The sequence below is a fragment of the Vipera berus genome, assembly GCF_964194415.1.
Source record: "Vipera berus genome assembly, chromosome: 1".
NCBI classification, from domain to species: domain Eukaryota; kingdom Metazoa; phylum Chordata; class Lepidosauria; order Squamata; family Viperidae; genus Vipera; species Vipera berus.
In genome coordinates this window covers 333,392,669-333,417,864 of record NC_138202.1, presented here as the reverse complement: position 1 = coordinate 333,417,864, position 25,196 = coordinate 333,392,669, and the positions used below count along the sequence as shown (strand labels likewise).

Below are 25,196 nucleotides of genomic sequence, written 5' to 3'. Positions count from 1 at the left end.
AACCGTGGTAGTAATAACATCCCCATGACTGATTTAACTATAGTTTATTCTAGTAGTTCGCAAGTTTTCTTCATTATCCAAAACTGCTGATCATAAAGTCCCTTTTAACCAAATCAGGTAACACATTAATTCAATTTAAACGTCCTTGTGACCGGATAATGAATGGATTCATGTCTCGTTACCCAAAGAAAAAGCACTTTTAACCAATTTTGGGTTCCCAGATTTGGGAAGTACTCATTAACTCTATTTTCCGAGTACTCACAACATACTTACACCACAAACTAAGCTTCAGGTGCTTGTTTTCCACGACACACTATGCTAAGCTGCAGCCAGCTACCTCGTGGTTTCAGATGCAAACCTTTCCTATATCTTCGTATGTGCCAAAGATCCCGTTGTAAATATTGCATAGGAGTCAAACGAAAGTTACACAACCAGCAAGCAGCAGGATCAGAGGCAACGACGCTGCAGTGCCAGTGTTGGACCGGCTCCCAAGTTTTTCTCTCCCGCACGGGATGCTGACCACGTGCTCCAGGTCTCGAGCCCGGCACCTACGCAAGCCGTCAAGCAGTTCGTTACCGCCTCTTCCTCTTTTTTCCCCTGGGACTTAAGGGGCAAATGCTTTTTACTGCTACCGCCTGCCGTCTCTTCCGTGCTTTCTCAACCATGGGAGAAGCCGCTTCGGTTTCCCTAAAAAGTCCCAGCAAAGAAGCAGCTTTGCCTGGCAGAAACCAGAGCCTCGTCCGCATTCCGGGTAGGCAGAAGGAGAAGGAAAACGCTGTTTAACTCTATTGGTGTGTGGCAGTTTCCTGCGCATGCGCTTTGAGAAAGAAATGGAAGGAAAAGGGTCAACGAGCTTTCTGAAGCCCGGGGGACGTACGCTTTCCTTCGTCCGAGTAGACGCAGGGGTCTTCAAACTTGGCCCTTTTATGACTTGTGGACTTCAACTCCCAGCAAAGCTGGCTGAGGAATTCTGGGAGTTGAAGTCCACAAGTCATAAAAGGGCCAAGTTTGAAGACCCCCTGGAGTAGAGCCTGAAGCATGCGCCTGAGTACGCCTTCCAGTAAGAGGCTGGGTCTCGCGCGGCTGCTCGGGAAAAGTAAAGCAAAGCAATTCAGCCTAATTGCGCATGCTTATTCGTGCGTTCTAGTCTTGTTTAGTTTGCCTATTGTGCTTTTATTAATATGCTATTTTTGCCTTTGCAAGTAAATGAGTTATTTATTTGTTACGAGCTTTGATTTAATATTATTGCTAAGGTTTTTTTTCCATAGTGTATGTTCTTAATTGACTTGAAATTTCAAGTGATTAGACAAAATGAGAAAAAAACACCTGGCCTGCTTTTAACACATAAAAACACAGCCATCCGCAGGTAGAAGTCGGCAGGCAGAGATTTTAGTCAATTTCAGCTCAAGATTTTGCTGTTAAAGACAGGGAAATAAACTAGTATCAAGTCTTATTAGAAGGGCATTTTGTGGTCGTCAGTTTTCAATACTGTAGGGTTCCTGAAATATTTATTATTCCTCTTATTTCTGTAAGTATAGTTGTGTTCTTAATTACATTTTATATCTGCTTACTAACAACAACCTGGCTATACTAATGACATGTTCTTGCTTAATGGTACTACATCTATGTGGAGGGAAGTAAGCAATGGGGTACCACAGCGTTCCATCTTAGGCCCAATATTCTTCAATATCTTCATAAATGACTTGGAAATAGAAGGGGAACTCAGTATATTTGCAGATGACACTAAGCTGGCAGGAATAGCCAACAGCCCAGAAGATGAGCTCAGGATCCAAAAAGATCTTGACAGACTAGATGGGCCCTATCCAACAACATGAAATTTAATGTGGGAGAAAAGCAAGGTTTTACACCTAGGCAAGAAAAACCAAAGGTTTTTTTTCTTTAATGATCATTCAAAGTAACAACAGCACTGAAAAAAGTGACATGACTTTTTCTCACAATTGTTGCAGTATCCTCATGGTCACATCAAAATTTGGATACTTGGCAACTGGCTTGTATTTATGAAGGTTGCAGAGTGGGGGTGGGGGTGGGCAGGCTATTGACAAGCAAAATCAACAGGGAAGCCAGATTCACTTAACAACCATGTTCCTAACAACTGCAGTGATTCACTTAACAACTGTGGCAAGAAAAGTCATAAAATGGGCAAAACCCACTTAATTGTCTGGCTTAGCAACAGAAATTTTGGGCTTAATTGTGCTTGCAAGTTGAGGACTACTTACAGTTCTCTAGGGCATATTTTATCCCCAGCAATCCTTTCAGTTTAAGTGGGAAATGGAACAGAAGGCAAAATGAAATTAGGCCTTATGCATGTAATAAACTCTGTACAATTTATTTGTAGTAACTAACAGATGAAGGTGGCCTGTCCTTTAGGATATTTTTTTTCTAAAGCTTTCTAAGCCATTTATTATTATTATTATTATTATTATTATTATTATTATTATTATTATTATTATTATTATTATTATTATTATTATTATTATTTTATTATTATTATTATTTTATTATTATTATTATTATTATTATTATTTATTAAATTTATATACCGCCCTTCTCCCGAGGGACTCAGGGCGGTGAACAGGGCACATATAAATAGAAAATACAAAAATTAAAAAAAGAATTGAATAATCGCCCAGATAAAACAATAACAATATAAAAACCCATTAAAAACCCTAACATCCCCCATCAGGCCAGGCCAGCTTGTTCAAATAAATGGGTCTTCAGACCGCGTTGGAAGGAGCGAAGGTCTGGTGCCGTCCGGAGCTCGACCGGCAGCTGGTTCCATAAAGCCGGAGCACCCACAGAGCCCTCCCCCTGGGGGCCACCAGCCGACATTCTCTGACCGGAGGCACCCTGAGGAGGCCCTCTCTGTGGGAACGCACAGGGCGGAGGGAAGTTGATGCCGGCAGCAGGTGGTCCCCGAGGTACTCCGGACCCATGCCATGTAGGGACTTAAAGACCATTACCAGAACCTTGAATCTCACCCGGAAGACAACTGGTAACCAATGCAGCTCGCGGAGCAAAGGTGTAACATGGGAGTACCGGGAAACTCCCAAGACAACTCTCGCGGCCGCATTCTGTACCAGTTGGAGCCTCCGAGTGGTCTTCAAGGGAAGCCCCATGTAAAGAGCATTGCAGTAGTCCAGACGAGAGGTCACGAGCGCATGAGTGACCGTACACAGGGCATCCCGGTCCAGATAGGGCCGCAACTGGCGCACCAGGCGAACCTGGGCGAAAGCCCCCCTAGTCACGGCTACTATATGGTCTTCCAGAGTAAGCTGTGAATCTAGGAGGACTCCCAAGTTGCGAGCCCTATCCACGGGGGGACACATTATACAGCCCATGAATCAGTGCACTGCCTTCTAGCATTTATGTTGTAGGAAATGCTGGTTAAAAAAAACTTTAAAAGATTTCATTCATATGCTCTCAATCTTTACAGTACATTCTTTTTTGTTGAAAATAAAATGTTTTTATTGATTAATAGTAGCAAATTTATGACTGGCATTTGGAATGTCTTAATATAAAAGCTTTAAAGAAAGCAACATGTCAAAGCACATATTTAAAGCTACAATTTCTGAGGTAATATCTGGATATCTGGCACTTTCTTATTATTTTGCAGTATTCAATGGTACGCCTTTCTCATTTAGAAGATTCTGTTCCTGTTCAATTCCTGGAGTTCTTGAAAAGTGGCTTATTGGTTCTCTTACACTGCTGTTTGAATTATACTGAAGTTCTAAAGCTAGATTTCTTCTCTGAGAAGATATATGATTGCTTTGTAATCAGTATAGTTTGCTGAATTAAAATATCACTTTGGTTAGAGACTTTTATCTGTTTCTTACAGTCTTCCTTAAGAGCAAGAAAGTTATAAAAAGTATATATAGCTCTCTGCTGAGATCTAGAAAAAACAAACAATCCTCTCAACTGTACAGGTAGTCCTCAAGTTACGAGTGTAATGGAGCCTGCACATTCCATTTGTAACTTGAAAACTCATAGAGTGAATCTCATACCTCGGACGAGATCACTCTCTTCCTTGTTAAAATGCACACGGCTCGCGCTAGTGCACATGAGGTATCTCGGTCGGGAAGGCCATGGAAGGCCTAGTGGTGGAACAGGCCCCCAAGGCCTTCCCAACCCACTAAGATACCTCATGCTTCCCCTCCATTCTTGCTGTACTGGACTCACCTTGAAACGATCCGTCTCATCTGCCGTGGTTCCTGCTTTTGAGGGACAGGAGAGTTGATGGAAGCCCCTGGTTGCCGTAATATCATGCAAGTTCAGGCACTGTTCCTCTTTCACAGAGAATGGGTGCCTAAATTCTCATGCTGTTTGCAGTGCCTGCCTCTTGCTTCCCCCCAACTTCAGAGGCATGCGGCCGCTGCCCCTGGAACAGAGATTGGGGGGGCCCCTTCTGTATGCCTCCGTTTCCTGGTGCAAATGGCTAGGAAGACCTGTCCGAGGTCTGGATCCAACCTCTGGATGCTGCTTTCCGAGCTCAAATGGCTTGGAGCAGTTCTCCGAGGGCTGAATCCAAACTCCGCATGCAGAAGCCTCCCCCAGCCTCCGTTTTGGGCTGCTTGGAGGAGGCCTCCAAGGCTCCAGGGACAATGGGGTCACTTTCTCCCCCAGTGTGGCAAGCTCCGGCGGGCTGGATGTGGGTGTGAGGGGCCTGGCCTTCTCCCTCAGTTGAAGGCTTCAGGCTTGCCAAAAGGCATAAAGGAGTTGGGAGCAGGAGACAGGCACCTTTTGCATAGAGAATGAAAGTTTCTGAGGTCTGTGATTTAGCGTAACTTCAAACACTTACGCAAGATCATGGACTCCAGAAACTTCCATTCTCAGCGCGAAAAACATTTCCAAGCTGACTTGACTCTCTCTCAAAGGGAAAGAGACCATGGCAGACAGGATTTTTGCAAGGTGAGTCTGGCGTGACAGGAAGGGGGGGGAAGCAGTTGTGAGGAGTGGAGGGGGATAGGGTGAATGTTGCAGTGCCATTGAAGTCGCTCGCAAGGGCGAACGACTGCCATGGTGCTGCAACAGTTGTAATTTTGGGACTTGCTCGTAAACACTAGGGGGCACTCATATAACTCTGAACAAGTGTTACCTGAACGCTCGTAACTTGGGGATTACCTGTATTGGACTGACAGTTTATTCTACTTTTACATAATACTTAAAAAAATATCCTGGAAAGTGGGTGATATTGACTACTCAATATTTAGGTGTATTGGCTTGGAGATACTATTTGGATTTAACTTTCTGACTGATGGGCATTATATTTTGGATGTTGGTAATGCAACTTATTATATGCTGGAATTTCCTATTTTGTGGACTGATTAAATATATAACAACTTGTTTTTGAATCAAAATATTTATGGGTTCATGAACTCAGTAACAGATAATTTTAAATATTTTCTCTATATTTTATTAGAGATCTGTATAGTACATTAAATATTTTTAATATTATTCATATGGGAGTCCCTGTGGATTTTACTCTGTTAGTTGTTGCCGATTAAACACTGTTTCAGTGTTCATATGGAGTAGATTCTATATGACTTTTGTGAATGCTTAGTGGGGAATCCTATGTAATGTTGGCTAGGTTCATATATAGGCTAATTTGCTACGTATTTCACCATAATTTATTCAATAAATTGCATTTGGTGGAGTACTGAAACACTAAACCAGCAACTGCAACTGGCAGACCAAAGTAGAATTATGCCATGTGTATCTGAACCCAGGTACAGATTTATATTCCTCCTGCAAATTTATAATGCATGGAGAATTTAAAATCGCTGGCAAAAGCAGCATCTTAAAAATATTATGGAAAGTACTCATGAATAAAGTGACACTAAATGACAAAGTGATAAAAATCTTGCAGTCAACCATACCTATCTCCCAAATATGATTACATTTTTTAAAAGAACAGTGTTTCCTGTGTTAGAACAGAGTGATGAAATGTTGATGTGACATAACAAATCATGCTAAGAGCTTTAGTAATGTTATTGATAGTAAAACTGAATACCAGAGATTACATTATATCTTGTGTATAATGGCTTCTGGGTTTGCTTCTTTCTTTTAATTTATATTGTCCCTATGGTGTCTCCATTTCTCTTGTAATAGGGATTACACTGAATAATCATAATTTCTTAATCCCTGTTACAGGAGAAGTAGAGACTTTTTATCAGTTTTAGTGTAATATCTGTTGTGAATAAAACTGAAGCTGCTTAACAATTAAGTTCCATCAAGTCACTCTTTTAATTTGTGGTTTACATTGAATAATAATAATGACTGTATTACTCTTTGATTTTACCACATAAAAATATTGGATCCTTTATGACTGAATCCAGTATGACTATCAGTTGTTAATATGATTCTTAGGCAGTCATTGTCTGTTAAACAAATGTATGCCCTCTTGGCTGTATCCTCAGTATTTATCTATCAAAACTTCAAGAACTGTGGATTTCTTGACATGGAGGATAGTTTAAAGAATTATCATATAATGCTGAAAGAAGAAAGCAGATTTGCAGCAATTGGTTGTTCATAAAGGTTGTTTGTCAACAGTTGAGTAAGTTCTTTTATGAACATGAAAGATGATTTGATAGATATGGATATTTTTGGAGTTTTGGGTCACTCTACCCATCCTATAATTTTGTAATCACTCTAATCTGATTCATATGAAATCTGGGGAGCACATTCTGGCACAGATCAAATTTGTCCCTTTAAGCCTAGCTCCATTCATCTGTTTGTTCCATTCTGTCTTTTACTCTCCTTCTTGGTTCTAAATGTGCCGCTACACCAGGCACATAACAGTACTGCATCATCTCCATCAATGTTGATAGACAACTAAAAGCATCATGAGATTTGATAGATCCCATTCTTACATCAGTATTGAGGCTTCTAGAGCAGGGCTTTTCAACCTTTCCACAGATTGTACCACTTTTAGGACATGACAATATTCGAGTACCACCAGTGGCTTAGCAAGGCTTAGCAAAACTTGATGACCAAAAAAAGGGGGGAAAATAATAAAATACACCCAGTTATCATACTTTTAATGGGAAACCAGTGCCTATTTCTCTGACATTAATCTGCATTTGTGGCTGGAAAGTGCTTACTGATAGAATTAAGTCAGATTCCAGCTGAAGACAATTCCTTTCTTTATACACGTCAATGAAGAAAACGCCTTCTTGCTCAAGTATGTTGAATTAAATGGCAGTAACGCTATGATAGCTTTTTCCCCCACTTCCGTGTACAGTTTTGCAACTTGGCTCCAGAACTCGGTCAGTGTTTTTTCATTAAAAAGTACCTTCAAATTGCACTCTGATGACAATTCCAGAAGTACTTCTTGCTCTTGAGAGGAAGGGCCAAAATGAAGGGTGATGCAATCCAACAAATTCCAATATTACATCCTCTTGACACGAATGGAAAATTTAGATTTTAGATTTAGATTTAGATAACCTTTATTGTCATTTTTTTTACTGTGGGCACGACGACACACATCAAAAATGAAATTTAGTTGCCCGCTCTGAAAGTAAACACATATATGACACATACCTAAACACACTATATACAACACACACACACACACACACACTATATACAACATATGTATAGACTAAACTCTGTAATTTTTCCAAGTGATTTTTGATGGCAGTTTCAGTGTCTTCAGGAACAGCTGCATTTCATCTTGTAGCTCGAATAATCTTGATAATGAAGTGAAGGGTCATTCTCCAAGCCTGTGGGTTGGTTTCCGAATGTTTCATTACCACATCAGGTAACATCTTCAGTTGAGTTTAGGGGATGTTAGTGTCAGAGTTCTGTTTACAAAGGCTTCAGGTGTGGGTGTGTCAAGTGAGGGTGGATTTTCAACATTTAGGCTTATTTTCTCTTGAGAGCACGCATCAGAATTTCATTTTTTAATTTCTGCCAGTGTGTTCATAGAAATCCTATCCTATCCTATCCTATCCTATCCTATCCTATCCTATCCTCTCCATCAGCCCGTGTCAAGAAAATCTTAGTACAATGTTTTGAGTTTGTTTGTGCTATAGAAAGATCCTCCTATGTGAAAAGTTTCTTTGCTGATGTTTTTAAGAAAATTTCTTATTGCTGAATGCTGCTTATAATTGTCCCTGCTTACTAAGTAAAGAAAAAAAAGTTATCGTACAGTGTAAAATCCATGAAATCTGTACTGGACTTTGGTAGGAGAATGGAAGTTGTTGCCAGGATATGGTTTCTGACCACCAGTAGAGTTGGTTACAAACCATATCCCGGTAACAGCACTCATTCATTCAGCCAGGTTGTCTTACAGATATCATAGTTTGTATAATGCACAATGGTAATTCTGCACAATGTATGCGTAGTATATTGATTTTCAAAGGACTTCTATTGGAAACAAGGAGTTCTGATAGCTTGGTACAAGCTGGAACTCTGCCAAGACTGCTTGGGAAGGTTGCTATGCTGGGAGTGACAAGTAGTGTAAGCTGAAGAAAAGCGGGGGGGGGGGGGGGAGGCAAGACTTGGCAAGGTTCAGTGAATCAGCTTCTTTTGTCTATTTTCTTGGTTTGAGTTTTGGAAAAGAAAACCAGCTTGGGATAGAGGAAAAAAAACAAACAGAAGTTCCTGGTATTCAAACTTAGAATGATATTAAAGTCGCTTGGGATTTTTTAGAAAAATGATGTGTTAAATTTGCTCATAAGTGCATTGGGAAACAACAACCTTTTTTTAAAAAGCCATCACAGTGTTTATTTTGTACATGTAGGATAATACGTATCTGAATTTTTTATGTATAAGATTTCAAAATGGGAGGTGGGGCAGAAATGAAGATTCTAAAGGTGAAAACATACTATACAGATAAGAATGTTACTAGTTTGTGTGATAAAAGTTACTGACTTTGTTTTTAAAATTGGGGAGATGCTTTAAAATTTGAAATAAGAACAGAAATGTTCCTTTTCTGTCTTCACAACACTGCAGATATTAATTAACTTTAAAATGATAAAAACCATGCCATTTAAATTGGTTAAAAAGTCAAAGTGGAAACTAGGAATGATAGTTCCTTATTAATTATCATTAAAATGACAATTATAATAATAAAATAGTATTATTAAAAAAAATTCAAGGAGCCCCTTCTAAGATGCAGCCCCAGATCTTCTGTGAAGCAAAAATGCATCAGAATATTTTCTTAAAGAAAAGCATTTCTTTTTTACATTTTCTCCTTTCCTGGCTTATATTCTCCTTTCACTATTAAATGTCAGTGGGAAAAACCAGAACATGCAATTGGAAGAAACCACTGTGTGCTTGAAAAGGAACAAGCAGTGATGAAGATGGGATTTCTACTATTGCCCACCAGAAGTTTGGGGATTTACCTTTTATAACACAGGTGTGAGATCGATCGGTGTTCTTTTTATATTATTTCTGGATAAAAATTGTACTGTACAGAAAAAGTTACTTCTCTTATGTTTGGATGTGGCAGAATTAATCACCTGATGAAGAATGTTTTTACTGGCTGTATCTGTAATTGCTATATCTAGAAGAAAAAAATGCCACAATAATTATTAGTTTCAGTATGAAAATCAGATTCATTGTAATTTTAACTATGTATTTGAATATTTAAGGTGGAATCTGCAACTGACAGGAAGTAAGTTTCAGTGAACTAAATGGATTTTAACGGTCAGTAAACATGTATATTTGGAGACTGTTTTCAGGACTCAAGAAAGGAATACCGTAATTTTTACTTTTTCTGTAGCACATGTATGAAATATCTTGTCAATCAAGCCTTGAATTATTTTAATCTTGATTAATTTTTGAAACATGATAGATGTGTCATTATGTATTAAAATTAAGTATCTTACCTTAAAACAGTTTTCATACAAATTTGTGAATAGGTGAGGGTGAACATATTTATAAATGTGTTTATTCCTATTTGTATATTATTTTTGATATCACAGCTGTAATTCTCAAGATACGTAGAAGTAAATATATAAACAGTGAATATAATTTAAAAACAAAGCATTAAAATAGACAGTTTTCTAAATTTATATAGTACAAAAATTCATTTGTTTTATTTGGATTTCAAAAAATCCTAAAAACTTGCTTGGCTGTATCATTTCCAGAAATTATTACAACATTATTCTTAAATAGTTCATTGAGTGGATAAATCCCTTATATGTTTTTGAAAAGGAAACATTTCATGTTCCACTTTATTTTGTAAAAGTAAATTTTGTTAATGGGAGTATTATCATATATTTTATAACACTGAAGAACCATTACAATTTAGGTTTTTGGTTAATCTTTCATTATATACATTTAACTCAATCCAGTCCATGTCTTAACTTTAAAATTCTATTGATTTGAATGTTTTAAACATATGTTTAATATTACCTTTGAAATGAAGGATTGATAGTTCAGTTCTGTGTTTTGGACATGTCCTTTTATAGTGGGACCCACTCTCTAATAATTACAAAGTTCCTGCTACGTTTATAAATCATCTATCTGAGATTAGAACTTGGGAAGTACTACTTTCAAGATCTGTATTAGATTGTCCTTACTTGACTCAATTGGGTTTTGGGGTTGTATGATGTTTTCTTTGTTTTCAATACAAATCCCAAACAAACAGGATGAAATATGTTCTTATTAAAAAAATAATCTACTTTTATTTTATATTTTACAGCTACAGAGTGTGCTTTTAAATATACCGTACCTTGGATAATTGATTTTAAAAGTATTAATGTATTTGTTGTTCTTCCAAAACCTTTAAACCACTTTGTAAGCTGAATTATTACAGAACTAAGAAGTAATTCTGATTTCCAAAATAGAAATAGCACAAATGTACTTTATATATCAATATTATGGAATTCTGGAAGATTTGGGTGAATTCTCCATAGTTCAGGACTCCAGTTGATGGGTTTGATGCATGAAAAAAGACAGATCCTATAATATGAGAATAGGTAGAACTACATTATTTAATGTGAAATGCTTTTTAAAGATATTATTTCTAGTGAAATATGACTAGAATAAGTCCTGAACAAGTCTCATTGAAATAAGTAATATTTTCAGCATTATTGATTGAAAGCACATTTCTGACATAGTATGATTTTGGACTAAATAATTTGTAAATTTTTTTGGATATTTAAGTTCTAATCTATATTTGTTTGTCAGGAAGTAAGCTTTAGTGAACTAAATGGGATTTAACTCTCAATAAAGATGTATATTTAGAAACTGTTTTCAGGACATACAGGAGGAATAATTTATTCTAATAGAAAGTACCTTTGCTTTCTGTGTTAATGTACTATATGGATAAAAATTCTTAGTAATTTTCCCCTTAATTTTTGGAACACATAACCTTTAGGATAAATTACAAAATTTACAAAATTAGGAATGCACAGTTTGCAGCCTGAGCCTAGTATATGACCTCAAATGCTTTTGATGTAGTCCTCAGATCCCATGAAAATCTGTATTTGAGTTTTAATTTTTAATATGAAAAAAGATGTTTACAATACTTGAACGATATTCTATTATTTAAAGAAGTATTTTTTTATTTTTAATCAAATTTAAATATAATTTTTAATCTACTTCCCCTCCATATTTAGTATGTGTTGCCAGACATAACCATCATGGATCATTTGTGAAAAGGGTTTTATTATACCTAAATTTTATCTCTATCCTAGGGCATTTTTTATTTTTGGTGTCTTTGAGTCAGTGTTGAGTCCTGGCAACTGCCTGGACTAATCTCTGCAGTTTTCTTGGCACATTTCAGAATGATTTGCTATTGCTTGCTTCCTAGAACCAACATCAATCACCCAGTTAGCAGGACTAGGATTCACAGTCTCCTGGTTCCTGTTGCCTTAACTGCTAGGTCAAACAGGGTGTCTGTCCTGGAACAAGGATGCTTTTGTTTTATTTCATTCAGGATGACAATTATTTCTAGAATTAATTTATATGCCTGATAACTCTCTGTCATTTAAACTGTTTGATTATAAAAATTAAACTTAATAACTACAATAAAAACCAATAATAGAATGTATAACATTAACAGCACTAATTGCAATGGAATGTATTATACTAAAGAATTAATAATATGTAGAAACTTATCATGAAAGCTGTAATGAATCAAGTATAATCTTATAAAAAACTCCCACCAAACAAATCCTATATTTTAGGGAAATAATGGTTCATGCAGTCAATTCTCTATAACAACAGTTAAGCAAACAGCAGAGTTGTGGGGCTACTCTGGGTGATTTACAATAATAAAATGGAAAATAAATGATGGTCCTAGTGTTAATATAGTTATACGTCTATAGTGTTAATAGAACAAAGGATGAATTTTGGGGGAAAATAGTGCAACATTCAAAATGCAGGTGATCTGGAGTTAAAAATTATTTCATAAAATATTATAAATAGATGGATATTGGCTTCCCGCAAACAGAGGGAATGGACAGTATGCAAGCAATGTAAATAAGTCAAGAGAATACAGAAAAATTAACTAGGCCATTTGGAGACCCAAGAATAAGAACAAACAATTGTTTGCGGAATATCTGCTTAGAAAAGGGCATGTTTGTTTTGAAAGACAAAGTTTATTATTTATTATGAAAAGACTTGAGAATATAAGGAGGATATGAGGATCTGAATGTGTGACAGACCATTGTTTAGTGATGTCAAGTATACATCTTGTGAAAAAAATTGTGATAGAAGGAAAAAAGTAAGAAATGAAAGAATAACTGCAGAAAGAAAAGAAGATATGAGAAAGTAGATCAATGTTCCCCAAAAATGAATGCAAAATAGGTATTTTGTGGAAGTGGCTTGGAAGAAGAGTGAAAAGAATTATGCTACAAATTGCTATAGAAGTGTTAACTTCTTAATCTTAACCTTCAAGCTTTGATATACTCTAAATTAAATGTTTATAATGGATTTTACAGTAGGATGCACCAGTCTCCAATAACAGAATCAATCTTCTCAAAATTCAGTATTTCTGAGGATATGTTATCCTAAATGTCTAGACCACTTACTTATGAATAAACTTGAACTCTAGATGATAGTGATGCTACAGAGCCAATGTGGTCCAGCAGTGTTGGACTAGGATCAAGAATTAAAATTTCAATCGAAATTGGTTCCAGGTGCAAAGCAGTTTGATTCATTTGTCATGAACATTAACAACAAAGTGAGTTATATAAATTATTCAAGGTTTATTTGCAAGCTTAAATATTTGAGAATGCAAGCAAACATATCTGAATATATGTATAATAAATCTCATCTCTTCTCTTCTCTTCTCTTCTCTTCTCTTCTCTTCTCTTCTCTTCTCTTCTATTCTATTCTATTCTATTCTATTCTATTCTATTGTCAAATTATTTATTTTTTATAATTTTACCTGTAAAACATTTTTTTGATTAACAAGCATTGCTTTCTTCGGTAGGAATACTTCAATTTTGGCTTAGATTAAGTGGAAAACCATTATACAAGGCAAAAATGGCAACAGGACATTGGCTGAAAATTATTTTCAAACTTATTTTTATATTTTACAAGGAAATTATTTTTCATAATATAACGCTTGGAAAAAAGTACGATTTGTGTAACACTCATTTAATAGAGATTAATTAACTTGGAGATCAAGTTCAAAGAAGGAAAGCGAACATCAATGTTTACAGTGTTTGAGGGTTTTTTTAGAAAACAAGCACATAAGAGTATATAATAGGTGCATAAAATTATGCAGGTAATGATAAAATATCAGAATTGGGAGTGATTAAAAAGAGCTGAATGTTGGAGACTTCAGAAAATATAAGGTAAAATTTGTTCTGTAAAGCATAGTTAAAACAATGGGATTCATAGCCATGAACTTGAATATTTTCATTTTATTTTTTTCTTTCAATTTCAAAAATATAGTGCTGGTATATAAACAAATGAACAATCAACTTTAAGTTCTCATTCAAGGCACAAATGGTCAGGCTCAAGTTATCCTACATTAATCACATTATGCTGCTGCTGCTGCTGTTACTACTACTATTAGAGTTGGAAGGGACCTTGGAGGTGTTCTAGTCCAATCCCCTGCTCAGGCAGGAAAACCTATATCATTTCAGACAAATGGTTGTCCAGTCTCTTCTGAAAAACTTCCAGGATTCGAGTATTCACAACTTCTGGAGGCAGGTTGTTCCACTGATTAATTGTTCTAACTGTCAGGAAAGGTTTTTCCACGTGGTTTTGTGTGCTGCCTACATCCCACGGATGGGGATTTGCTTGCTTGTGCGGACTGGTTACTGGCATGCTGTGGCCCGGTGCTGATCCACGGACCAGGGGCTGGGGGCCCCTATTCTAGGCTGCTTCTCTCTTTGATTAATTTCCATCTATTGCTTCTTGTCCTCTCTTCTGGTGCTTTGGAGAATAGCTTGACTTCCTCTTCTTTGTGGCAACCCCTGAAACCTAGGTCTCTCAGAAGGCTCTAATATTGGAAAAGATGGAAGGAAAGAGAAGACCATGACCAGCAGCAAGTTAGATGGACTATTTAGTGCAATGAGTGCACTGTTGGAAGACCTGAAGAACCAGCTTAGGGACAGATCATGGAGAACATCTATATGATCATGAAGAATTGATAATGACTTGATGGGACATAATCACAATTTGATAAGAAAAGTTTGATAAAAAAACTTGCTTATCTTTTATAAAAACAACAAAACCCCACTGGTCCTTGTAAAATAATTATTTATTAGGTTTACTTATCATACTTTTATTTTTTTGCTTTTCAGAAACCTGTTCAAGCAAAGATACAGACTAGATTTTATCATCCCATCTATCCATTGAAATATTACTTCGGTATTTCTACTATTTAGCAATAACTAATTTGAGGTACCTGAACATTTTATGAGGAATTTACTTTTTCACTGGGATTATGAATAGCTGCTAATTGTAATTGCTATATATTTTCTACCTTGTCTTGAATTACCAGTGAAATAATGTAATATTTTTACATGAGTATAAGTGAAATAATTTTGCATATTATCTTAAAATATATTTTTATTGGATTAACGAGTTGGTAAAATAAGGAAATGAGTTTTATTAAAAAATCATTTTAATCATTATTACATCTTGCTTATATAACATGACCCACAAAATTGAATGCAATCTCCCGGAAAAATCTGTTATCTGATTAGAGTATTTTTGGATTTTTCATGTCTCAAGATGGGATCTATTTTATATAAATACTAAGAGTTTTATACTATAAATATAACTTGGTTAAGTCTTCCTCTTATTGGAAAAGTCATTTAAAGGCTTTGTCTGTTTACGAATAACCATCTCATAAATGAAGGTTGGGAATGCATAGCAAAAATATATGCTCCCATTAGAGTCACCGAAGGCACAAAGGTCATCCCAGTTGCCCAAATGAAACAAGCAGATTATCAGGCAGGAGCAATGCTAGAGGTAGTTAATGATTTAGTGACACTGTCACAATGATAAATCTTTCTGTATTTACCCAGAAAAGCATAAACATAGACAAAAAAAAGTAAATGATGATGTTAGTGTCAGATGAGTGGCCACTCAGCTTAGAATCTTTCACAGTACTATTGGTTTGATTAAAGCCTTCAGAACACCTGGTTGTCATTGTTGCCTTGCAGAAAACCTTCAAAGACAGAATTTCAGAGGGAACATGAAACCTGGAAACTCAATACAGTAAACTTGAAACAAATAGACCATACAGCAATACCACCAAATTGGAATGGAATTCGACATTTTTAATCCGAACAATCTTGCTTAGCTTCCAAATCCAAACAAGATACCGTAGCCAGTTTGCTGCAAGATCTCTCTGCAGTAGCCATCTATCCAAATCAGAAAAGAATTCCAAGAAAAAACCACAAATGGTTGGATATGAAAGATGGGATTTATTTTTATTTATTTAATATGTATCCCCCTTTAATTTTTACAAATAACCCAAGATGGCAAACATATCCAACACACCTTCCTCCCCTTATTTCCTCACAACAACAACCCTGTGAGGTGAGTTGGGCTGAGAGAGTGATTGGCCTAAAGCAGGGGTCAGCAACCTGAAACAGTGAAAGAGCCACTTGGAACCGGTTCCCTCACAAAAAGAAAAACTGGGAGCCGCAAAAAATATGTGCGCATGCACGTACATGCGCACATGAGCAGAACAGGGTTTGAGTGAAGAGTGGTGCCAAGGCAAGATATGCACCTACCCTGCATATTTGAATTGATTGGTTGAACTTTTTTAGTCCCACTTTTTTTTTTTGGACTGCACATGGCAGAGGACCGGGAGCCGCATGAGACGGCTGAAAGAGCCGCATGCGGCTCCGGAGCTGCGGGTTGCAGACCTGTGGCCTAAAGTCATTCTGCTGGCTTTTATGGCTAAGGCGGGATGTGAGCTCATTTTCTCCTGCTTTCTAGCCTGGTGCCTTAACCACTAGACCAAACTGAATCTTCACTCCCTGCAGCTATTCTATGGAGTGAAACTATGTAGACAAACATCTAAAACATTATTTGTTAATTTGGTAGTAGATTGATGCATATGCACTATTTAATGTTTCTTTTTTCCCCTTAAAAATAAACAAATTACAAATTAGTCCTTTATATTCAGCTAGTCTTACTCTTGGTATTCTTAGTACTTTGGAAACTCCTAATTGATTAATTAACTAATGCACTAAGTCCTAAAGATTAATTACTTTAGATGTCTTTAATTGACTGTTTGAAATTTATATGATTTGTGCAGTAAGATTGGCTATAAATTAGAGTTCATTTTAAAATCATAACTCAAAATAGCAGAATTGTTATAATTACACAATCCTAATAGATTCCATCTGCCTTTCTGTGTTCCTATATCACATTTTGTGGTGTCCCTATGAACTGTAGTCATAACTTGTATAATGTAGATGCCTTTGAAGTGTAGGAATTGCCCATGGGAATAGAAGAGAAATCAAAAGAAAATTAAATGATTAATTAATGCAATCTAGCGTCTTTTACCAAAGGCATTTCAGGGACATATTTAGCTCTATTAATGATCATGATCATGAAATTCAAAAGCAGGTTCACAGTGTTTTGAAGATTATAAAGTACCATTTTGTCATTGCTAAGGGTAAATTATCTGAAAGTTCTCTGCTGAACTTCCCATTGAATGTGGACTTAGAAATGAGGGATTGAGAATTTCTTTTCTTTTAAAAAACATTTCCACGAGGGGAAGATGAATATTTGGAAGGAAAAATATGAAGTAATTGCATCTAATTAAGGAACATGTACTATGACCTTTAATTTCCTGCATTCATGTGCAGAGAACTTAAAGTTCTGTCAGGATTTACTGTGGAAGTATGTAAAGCAACTGAGAGTTTTGAAGGACAACATATGAACCAGACCTCTGATATTCATAGTCTTATGTCTGTTATGGTAATAGTGGAGAGAGTAATGGATTATAGAGTCTTTATTTGGTTTCATAATTATGGTTTCAGATTAGAATTAATTGTAAATTCTCTGATATGTTGCACTGTCTAAACTTGGGTCCTTGACTCTCACTTAGCTTAAGAGAATTGATACAGGTGTTGTGGGAATACAATAGGCATTCAGCAGGTGAAAATGTCTATGTACAATGGTGCTTGTGAACCCTTTTGAATTTTCACTTCATGAATACCTTGCTTAAGGACATTTATTCAGCAGTCATTTGAAGGCATTAAATTAATGGTATTTATGACTGGTCTTCAAAGTTATGGCTGTTGCAGCAACCCCATGGTCACATGATCAAATTTTGGGCATTTGGCAGTGTGCCTATATTTATGACACCAGAGTGCACTTCACTTCCTCCCCCTCACCTATCTCCCTACTCTCCCCCAATCTTTGCACTTCCGGCTACCCTGCACTCTGCTACCCTTGCTGCCCTGCCCTCCACCTGCGAGGTAAGGGAAATCAAGGCAGAGATGAGCATGATGTGTAATCCTGGTGTAACAGTCATAACCAGGTCTACCACCACTTCAGTGGCTAAAATGGTACAGTCATAGTAGTCTAACACTGCTCACTTAGAAATAAAAAGTTCTAGTCCCAATTAGGGTCGTTAAGGGAGGACCTCCTGAAATAGACTCAATAATCTCAGTCAGTTAGTTTGTAACAGAGTATGTATGGTAAACTTTTGCATGATCACAAAGTTAAGTCTCATGGATAACATATACAGACAACTTTAGCCATTCTCTGATATTGTTACCTCCAATGCACAGCAAATAGGCATCCAACTGCTGATAGTTTAGCAGAAAGTAATTATAATTAATGCTTTAGACCTAAATTCTATGCACAGTTATGCACAGCTAAGAACTGAACATAGAGTTATGCATGAATACATGAATAGAATTATTTTGTGAAATCTGAGGACTGCACTCCTTTTTTAAAACGGCATTTGCCACCTTTTAGCAAGAATGTATCCCAGGTTTCTTTGACTGCATAATAAAGGAGGGAGGAAAGCATGACGAAAAAATAATCTGATCTTGAAATCTAGTTCAAACATGAAAGAGTTAATTAAATTTTATCAAGAGGCTTTTTCTCTGGGTGCTTCTTCACACCTTTTTAAACCTTCATCCTATTATATACATTCCACAAGGGAAATTAAATTAGAATTACATTTTATAATGGTTCTGTTTAATGACATCACAGCTCTATGTGGTTTTTTTTTTTTTTTTTTTTTTATTGAAAAGTTTTAAAAATACAGTTTTCCTTTAAAAAACCCCCTTCCCCCTCCCTACCTCCCCTCCCTACCTCCCCCCTTCCCCCCCCTCCCCCCCTCCCTCCTCCCCCCCCACCTCCCCCTAACCCCCCTCCCCCCCCCGGACTTCCCAGAGCTAAATACAAGGTATATATATATAAAAAGGCAATCATAAACAACCATATACTAACAACTATAAATTCTAAAATCCATCACTCTCTAACTTATATAGGATCAAACAAAACTTAGCATTATTAAATATATATAGAAGACAAAAGAAAAAAAGAAAAAAGAAAACGAAAGAAGACTTATTCAAATGCTAGATAAAACTTCTTGACCCTATACTTATTCTGGATAAACTCAATCCATTTTCTCCATTCCATAATATAATGTTCTTGCGAGTAATCTTTCAAATAGGCCGAAATCTTCGCCATCTCTGCCAAGTCGGAAACCTTTAAAATCCACTCTTGTATAGTCGGCAGTTCCTCTTTCTTCCAATATTGACCTATCAAAAGTCTTGCTGCCGTAACTAAATTCAGCATCAACTTAGAGTCCACAACTGTAGCGTCAACAATTATTCCCAACAAAAAAAATTGCGGACAAAACTTTATCCTCCGTTTAAAAATCTTCTGCATATTCCACCAGACTTTTATCCAAAAAGCCTTGACCTTTTTACATGTCCACCATATGTGAAAATATGTTGCCTCTTCATCACCACACCTCCAACATTTAGGCTGATAATTCGGATACATACTTGCAAGCTTTTTAGGATCTAGATGCCATCTATAAAACATTTTGTAAAAGTTCTCTCTTAAACTTTGAGCTTGAGTGAATTTTACATTCCTCACCCAGATCTTTTCCCACGTGTCCATTGTAATAACTTCCTGAATGTTTTGGGCCCATTTTATCATACAATCCTTAACAAGCTCTGTTTCTGAATCGATCTCTATCAATGCAAGATATATCCGTTTAATATGTGCTGGTCCTTGATTTCTAATTTGCTTTATCAAATTTTCATCAGTCGTTGCAAATCCATTTTTTTGGTCTTCTTTCCACCTGGCCTGTAACTGAATATATTGAAACCAAGTCTGAACAACCTTCTCTTCTCGCAAGAAACTATATGATTTCAAGCACCAAATATTCCCTTCCAAACTTAAAATTTCCTTGTAAGTAGTCTCATCATGTTTGAAACCAGCATGTATATTTTCTATTGCGTGTTTTGGGATTGCCCACAATGGTATCTTGCTGCTTAACTTATGTCTATACTTCTTCCAAACTCTCAGCAATGCCTGTCTTAAAATATGCATCCTAAACACAGTATCTACCTTCTTATCATACAACAAATATGCATGCCAGCCAAACAACAGATCATGGCCCTCAAGATTTAATAACCTCGATTGTGTCAAATTAATCCAATCACTTATTCCTACTAGTGCAGCAGCTTCATAATATAATTTAAAATTAGGCATTTTAAGGCCACCTCTCTCACGAGTATCCTGCATAATCTTAAGTTTAACTCGTGGCTTTTTCCCTGCCCACACAAATTTATTGATACCACGCTGCCATTCCTCCAAGTTAGAATCTTTCTTAAGAATCGGTATCATTTGAAATAAGAATAAAAATTTGGGCAGGACATTCATTTTCACTGCTGCGATCCGTCCCAACAAAGACAATTGCAATTTTTCCCAACTCTCCAGTTCTTTTTGAATTTTCCCCCATAACTTTTCATAATTATTTTTATATAGCTTTGTATTAGAGGGCGACAAAATCACCCCCAAATATTTAACCCTTTTAACAATCTCAAATCCAGTTAATCCTTCTAAGAGAGCCTTCTGCGAAACTGTCATATTTCTAGCCAAAATTTTAGTTTTCTGTATATTTACTTTAAATCCAGAAACCTTCCCATATTGTGTTATTATCTCCATCAGGTCCACAACAGAGTTCTCTGGCTGGGTCACTGTAACAACCAGATCATCTGCAAATGCTCTCAATCTGTAATCCTGATCTCCAACTTGTATCCCCTTAATTTTTTCCGAATTCCGAATCTTAACCAATAGTATCTCTAATGTTAATATAAATAACAAGGGCGATAGCGGACAGCCTTGCCTTGTGCCCTTCTCAATATTACATACTGTTGTCAAACTATTGTTAACTATAATTCGGGCAGTTTGTTTTTGGTATAATGCCCTAATCGGTTGTAAAAATTTTTCCCCAAAATCCATTTTGTCTAAAACTTTCAACAAAAATTGCCAGTTCAATTGATCAAAAGCCTTTTCAGCATCTAAAAAGATTAGCGCAGCAGAGATCTGGTTGTGCCTTTCCAAAAACTCTAACACATCAACTATATGTCTCACATTGGTTTTCATTTGTCTTCCACTAATAAACCCCGTTTGGTCCCCATGAGTCACCTGTTGCAGAACCCTCATCAGTCTATTAGCCAAAACCTTAGCAAATATCTTATAATCTGTATTTAAAAGCGATATCGGTCTGTAATTTTTAACTAAAGTAGCATCCTGGTCTTCCTTCGGAATCAAAGAGATAAAAGCTGTTCTCCAAGACGGGGGCACCTTTCCCCCCCTCTGGATTGTCTGGAACAGTTCCTTTAACGGTTTTATCATCTCTAATTGTAAATTTTTATAATAGGCCGCAGTCAAGCCATCAGTGCCTGGTGCTTTATCCACCTTCAGTTCCTTAATAGCTGTAAAAATTTCTTCTTCTGTAATCAGTTGGTTAATCCCCTCTTTTTGTACTTGCGTAAGAACCGGGATGCTAGCCTTCTCCAAATACGTATCAATATCTTTTGCATTAATGTCCTCTTTAGTATATAATTTCGAATAAAAATCCACAAAGGCATCCTTAATAAGATTCTGTTGATACACAACCCTTCCTTTATGCTCAATCTTATCTATATTAGATGCCCTTTGTTTTTTCCTCAGTCTATAAGCCAACCATCTGCCTGGCTTATTAGCATTGCAAAAAGTATTATGCCTAGCAAACCGCAGATTGGTCGCCACTTGATCAGCCATTAATTTATCAAATTGTCCTCGTAACAGTCTAATAGCCTCCTTGATCTTCACCTCCTCTGGGTTCAAAATCAAAGCCTTTTCTTTTTCCTTTATTTCATTCTCCAGTTCTTTCCTTCTAGTTTCCACTGCACGTCTATGTCTATTATTCATATATATCAACACCCCTCTCATATAGGCCTTGCTAGCATCCCAAACCATATCCATAGAGGTACCCTTATTCATATTCATCTCAAAAAAATCCTTCATCCGCTGTTTGCATTCTTCCACATTTCTCTGATTTCTAAACAAATTCTCATTTACGCGCCATGAGCGTCTATCTCCTCTTTCCTTATCAATCTCCAACCACACTGGACTGTGATCAGAGATAATTCTTGCGCAGATTTTCACCTTTTTAGTTCTCAAAAGAAGATCATTAGTCAACAAAATAAAATCAATCCTCGAAAAAGATTGGTGTCTATCAGAATAAAATGTATAATCCTTCTCCCGCAAATGTCTCTCACGCCAAATATCTCGCAATTCCAGGTCATCCTTCATTTCAAAAAAAGATTTAGGCAGTCTAGCGTGACTTGGAATGCGTTTAAAGGCTCCAGCCTTATCCAACTGTACATCCATAACTCCATTCCAGTCCCCCATAAAAATAAAGGATTTATAATCCAACTGGGTAAGCTTTGTATGAAGTAAACTAAAAAAGTCAGCTTGTTGTTGATTTGGAGCATATAATCCAACTAAAAGCGTCTTTTTACCTTCAAACAACAGCTCGATCATAACATATCTTCCATGCTTATCTGCTTCAATTAGGTCCGCTGTTAAGGCACTTTTAACATAAACAACCACTCCATTTTTCTTATTCTCTGCAGAAGCAACAAATTGCGTACCCAGCCTCGAGTTCAATAAATACTTTTGATCCAAAACTCTAATATGCGTTTCTTGCAGGCATATAACATCTATCTTAAATTGTTTTAAATATTGAAAAACTTTCTTCCTCTTCTGCGGTGAGTTTAGTCCATTAACATTCCAGGTTAAAAATTTAGTTGCCATGTATATCCTCGAAAAGCTCTTGGACCACAGCTTTGATAGGACTGGTTACTTTAGGCCGTGCTCCTCCCACAGCTTGGCTATGAATGCGATGTGAAGAATCTGAAGACTTTTGCTGATCTTGTTCTTTTATTTTCTTTGCTCGTTTTAAAGCAGCACGCGTCACTCTTTGCTCTCTAGGATCATCCAAAGAGATTGTAGCTTGATCTCCTCCAGCACCATTTTCCTCTGTTTCCTCCTCTTGTTGTTCTTCTTCTCCAGATCCCTTTCCAACTTCCAAGAGCGTTAATGAGGTTGCTTTTAAGACATTATTGTAGAAATCACGTGCTTGTTTCACAGTAGTCAGCCTATACTTTTTACCTTCATACATCACCATCAGCCCCTCTGGAATCTCCCATCTGAACCTTATATCTCTTTGCTTGAGCTCTTGCACAAGAAATGTATAGTCCTTTCTTCCCCTTAAAATCCTTGGAGGAATTTCTTTTAAAACCAAGACTTCTTGTTCAGCAATCACAACCTTAACATCATAGGCAGCTTGTATAACTTGATCTCTAATTTCTCTTTTTGCAAAATAAACCACCACATCTCTAGGCAACTTTCTCTGTCTGGCAATCCATGAATTCACCCGAAACACTTTATCCATAGCTGCTCTTATTTCAGATGCTGGCTGGTTCAATACCCCTTCGAGAGCCTCAGAGATCAGCTGCTTTAAATCTTCTTTAACATTCTCTTTTAAGCCTCTAATTCTGACAGCAAACTGCATCTGGTAATGTTGGGCATGGCTTAACTCCCTTTCCAACTTGCCTCTTTCAATTTCATTCTCCCGTGCTTTTACTTCTAGTATAGCATTCCTTTGAGCCAAATCATCCACTTTTTCATCTAAATCTTCCACACATTCCGCCACTTTATGCACTGAAGTCAAAATGTCTACCTTCATCACGCTGTACTTCTGTTCCATCCTCTCTTCCATTCTTTCCTCAAATTTCTCCAATTTCTCCTCCATCTGTGCAAATTTATCAGCAATTGATTGATTAATTGATTCCAAAAGTACCTGGGCATGTTTATCCAAGGCATCTCGCAAATCCTTCGATGTCAGCACTTCAGGAGGGTGCAATGCCTGTAGTGATGATTGTTGCACCGGCGAGGATCCTCCACTCCGAAGAGTTTTAGAGGGAGGTTTAGCCGCCATCTTTTAATCCTCAATTATGACGCACTTTCAATTAAAGTTTAAAAAGTCCAACAAGTTAGAGAGTACAGTAAAATAGTCCTCTTCACCTTTTCCTCTTGTACCGCTCTGCCTGCTCCTTTAAATCATAGTCCTTTCATCAGGCAGGGCTGGTTCGCAGACGCCTGGCTCTGCTCCAGGAAGTTCGGAGCAGAGACGACGGCCAGCTGGGAGCAACCCAGGCTTCGGGGGAGTTCGATCCTTCAGCCGCCCAAGCTCAAAGCTCAGGCGGCCTCGGAGAACTCTACCCCTACCTGGGGCCTCACCCCCTCCTCTTCTCCCGAGGAGGGGGCTTCAATTTCGCCCGAACAGCTGATCGGCGCTGTTTCAGGCAAAAAAACAAACAGCTGAGCCGCGGGCAGCCAGGGGAGGCTGTCTTCAGCGCCGCGCCGCCAGCGGAAGTCAGCTCTATGTGGTTTTTAATAAGCTGGAAGAAATTATATGGCTTTAGTGAATAGTCATATACATGACTTGGGAGTTATTCAGAGTGATCAAATGTTTTAAATTGATTCCTTCCTAAAGACATATGAAGGTTTAAAACATATGAAGGTTTATAACATAAATTTAAACATTTTAAAGTTTTTTTAAATGGAAAAATAATGTTATTTATTTATTTTATTTATCTATTTATTTATTTTTCATATTTCTAAACTGCCCATCTCCCTCAGTGAGGGGTTCTGGGTAGCGTGTATAAACTATGTATAAAATTAGCATTAAAATATTAAAATTAATATTTTAAAATTTAAATTATAAGATTGATATAAAATTTCAAAAAGATAAAAAAAATCCAAAAGGGCCATTTAGTATGTTAATACCGGGGGGGGGGCTTATAGAGCCAGCCAGCCCCACAGTTGCGTGGTCCTCTGTGCCCACCATGCACAGAGCCAAGTTGACCTCTTTTCAAAAGGCAAGTTTCAAGTTGGTATGAAGTTGAAGTTAAATTATTAGTTATTCAAATAGCAGAAGTTGATTATGGCAAAGCTTTGGTAACAGTTTTTTGTTTGCACCACAGAAGTTGTTATAACTGATCCAGAAGGATTGGCCTCAAAAGGTAATGCTGATGTCTATGACACCATCTCATAGCCACTGACTTATGATTTGTTGCAAGAATCTCCTGTGCTTTTCAATATTTTTGGAAAAGAAATCTGGAGATTTGGGCTGAGGTATTATCAGTATACAGTTGACAATCACTTCTTCCTTACACCTCCTAATTACAGAGTGTGGAATTCTTTGACACTCC

General features: G+C 37.0%; 1 protein-coding gene across 1 annotated transcript in view; it reads left to right on the top strand.

Annotated features, from left to right (window-relative positions):
* The first annotated feature begins 523 nt into the window (after window positions 1–523).
* The window catches only part of MSRA (methionine sulfoxide reductase A), a 228,109-nt gene continuing 203,436 nt past the window's right edge, over window positions 524–25,196 (top strand). Inside the window, exon 1 of the mRNA XM_081339974.1 lies at window positions 524–751. Coding sequence (XP_081196100.1) covers window positions 616–751 — 136 coding nt within the window. The 5' untranslated portion in view covers window positions 524–615. The remainder of the gene's footprint in view (window positions 752–25,196) is intronic.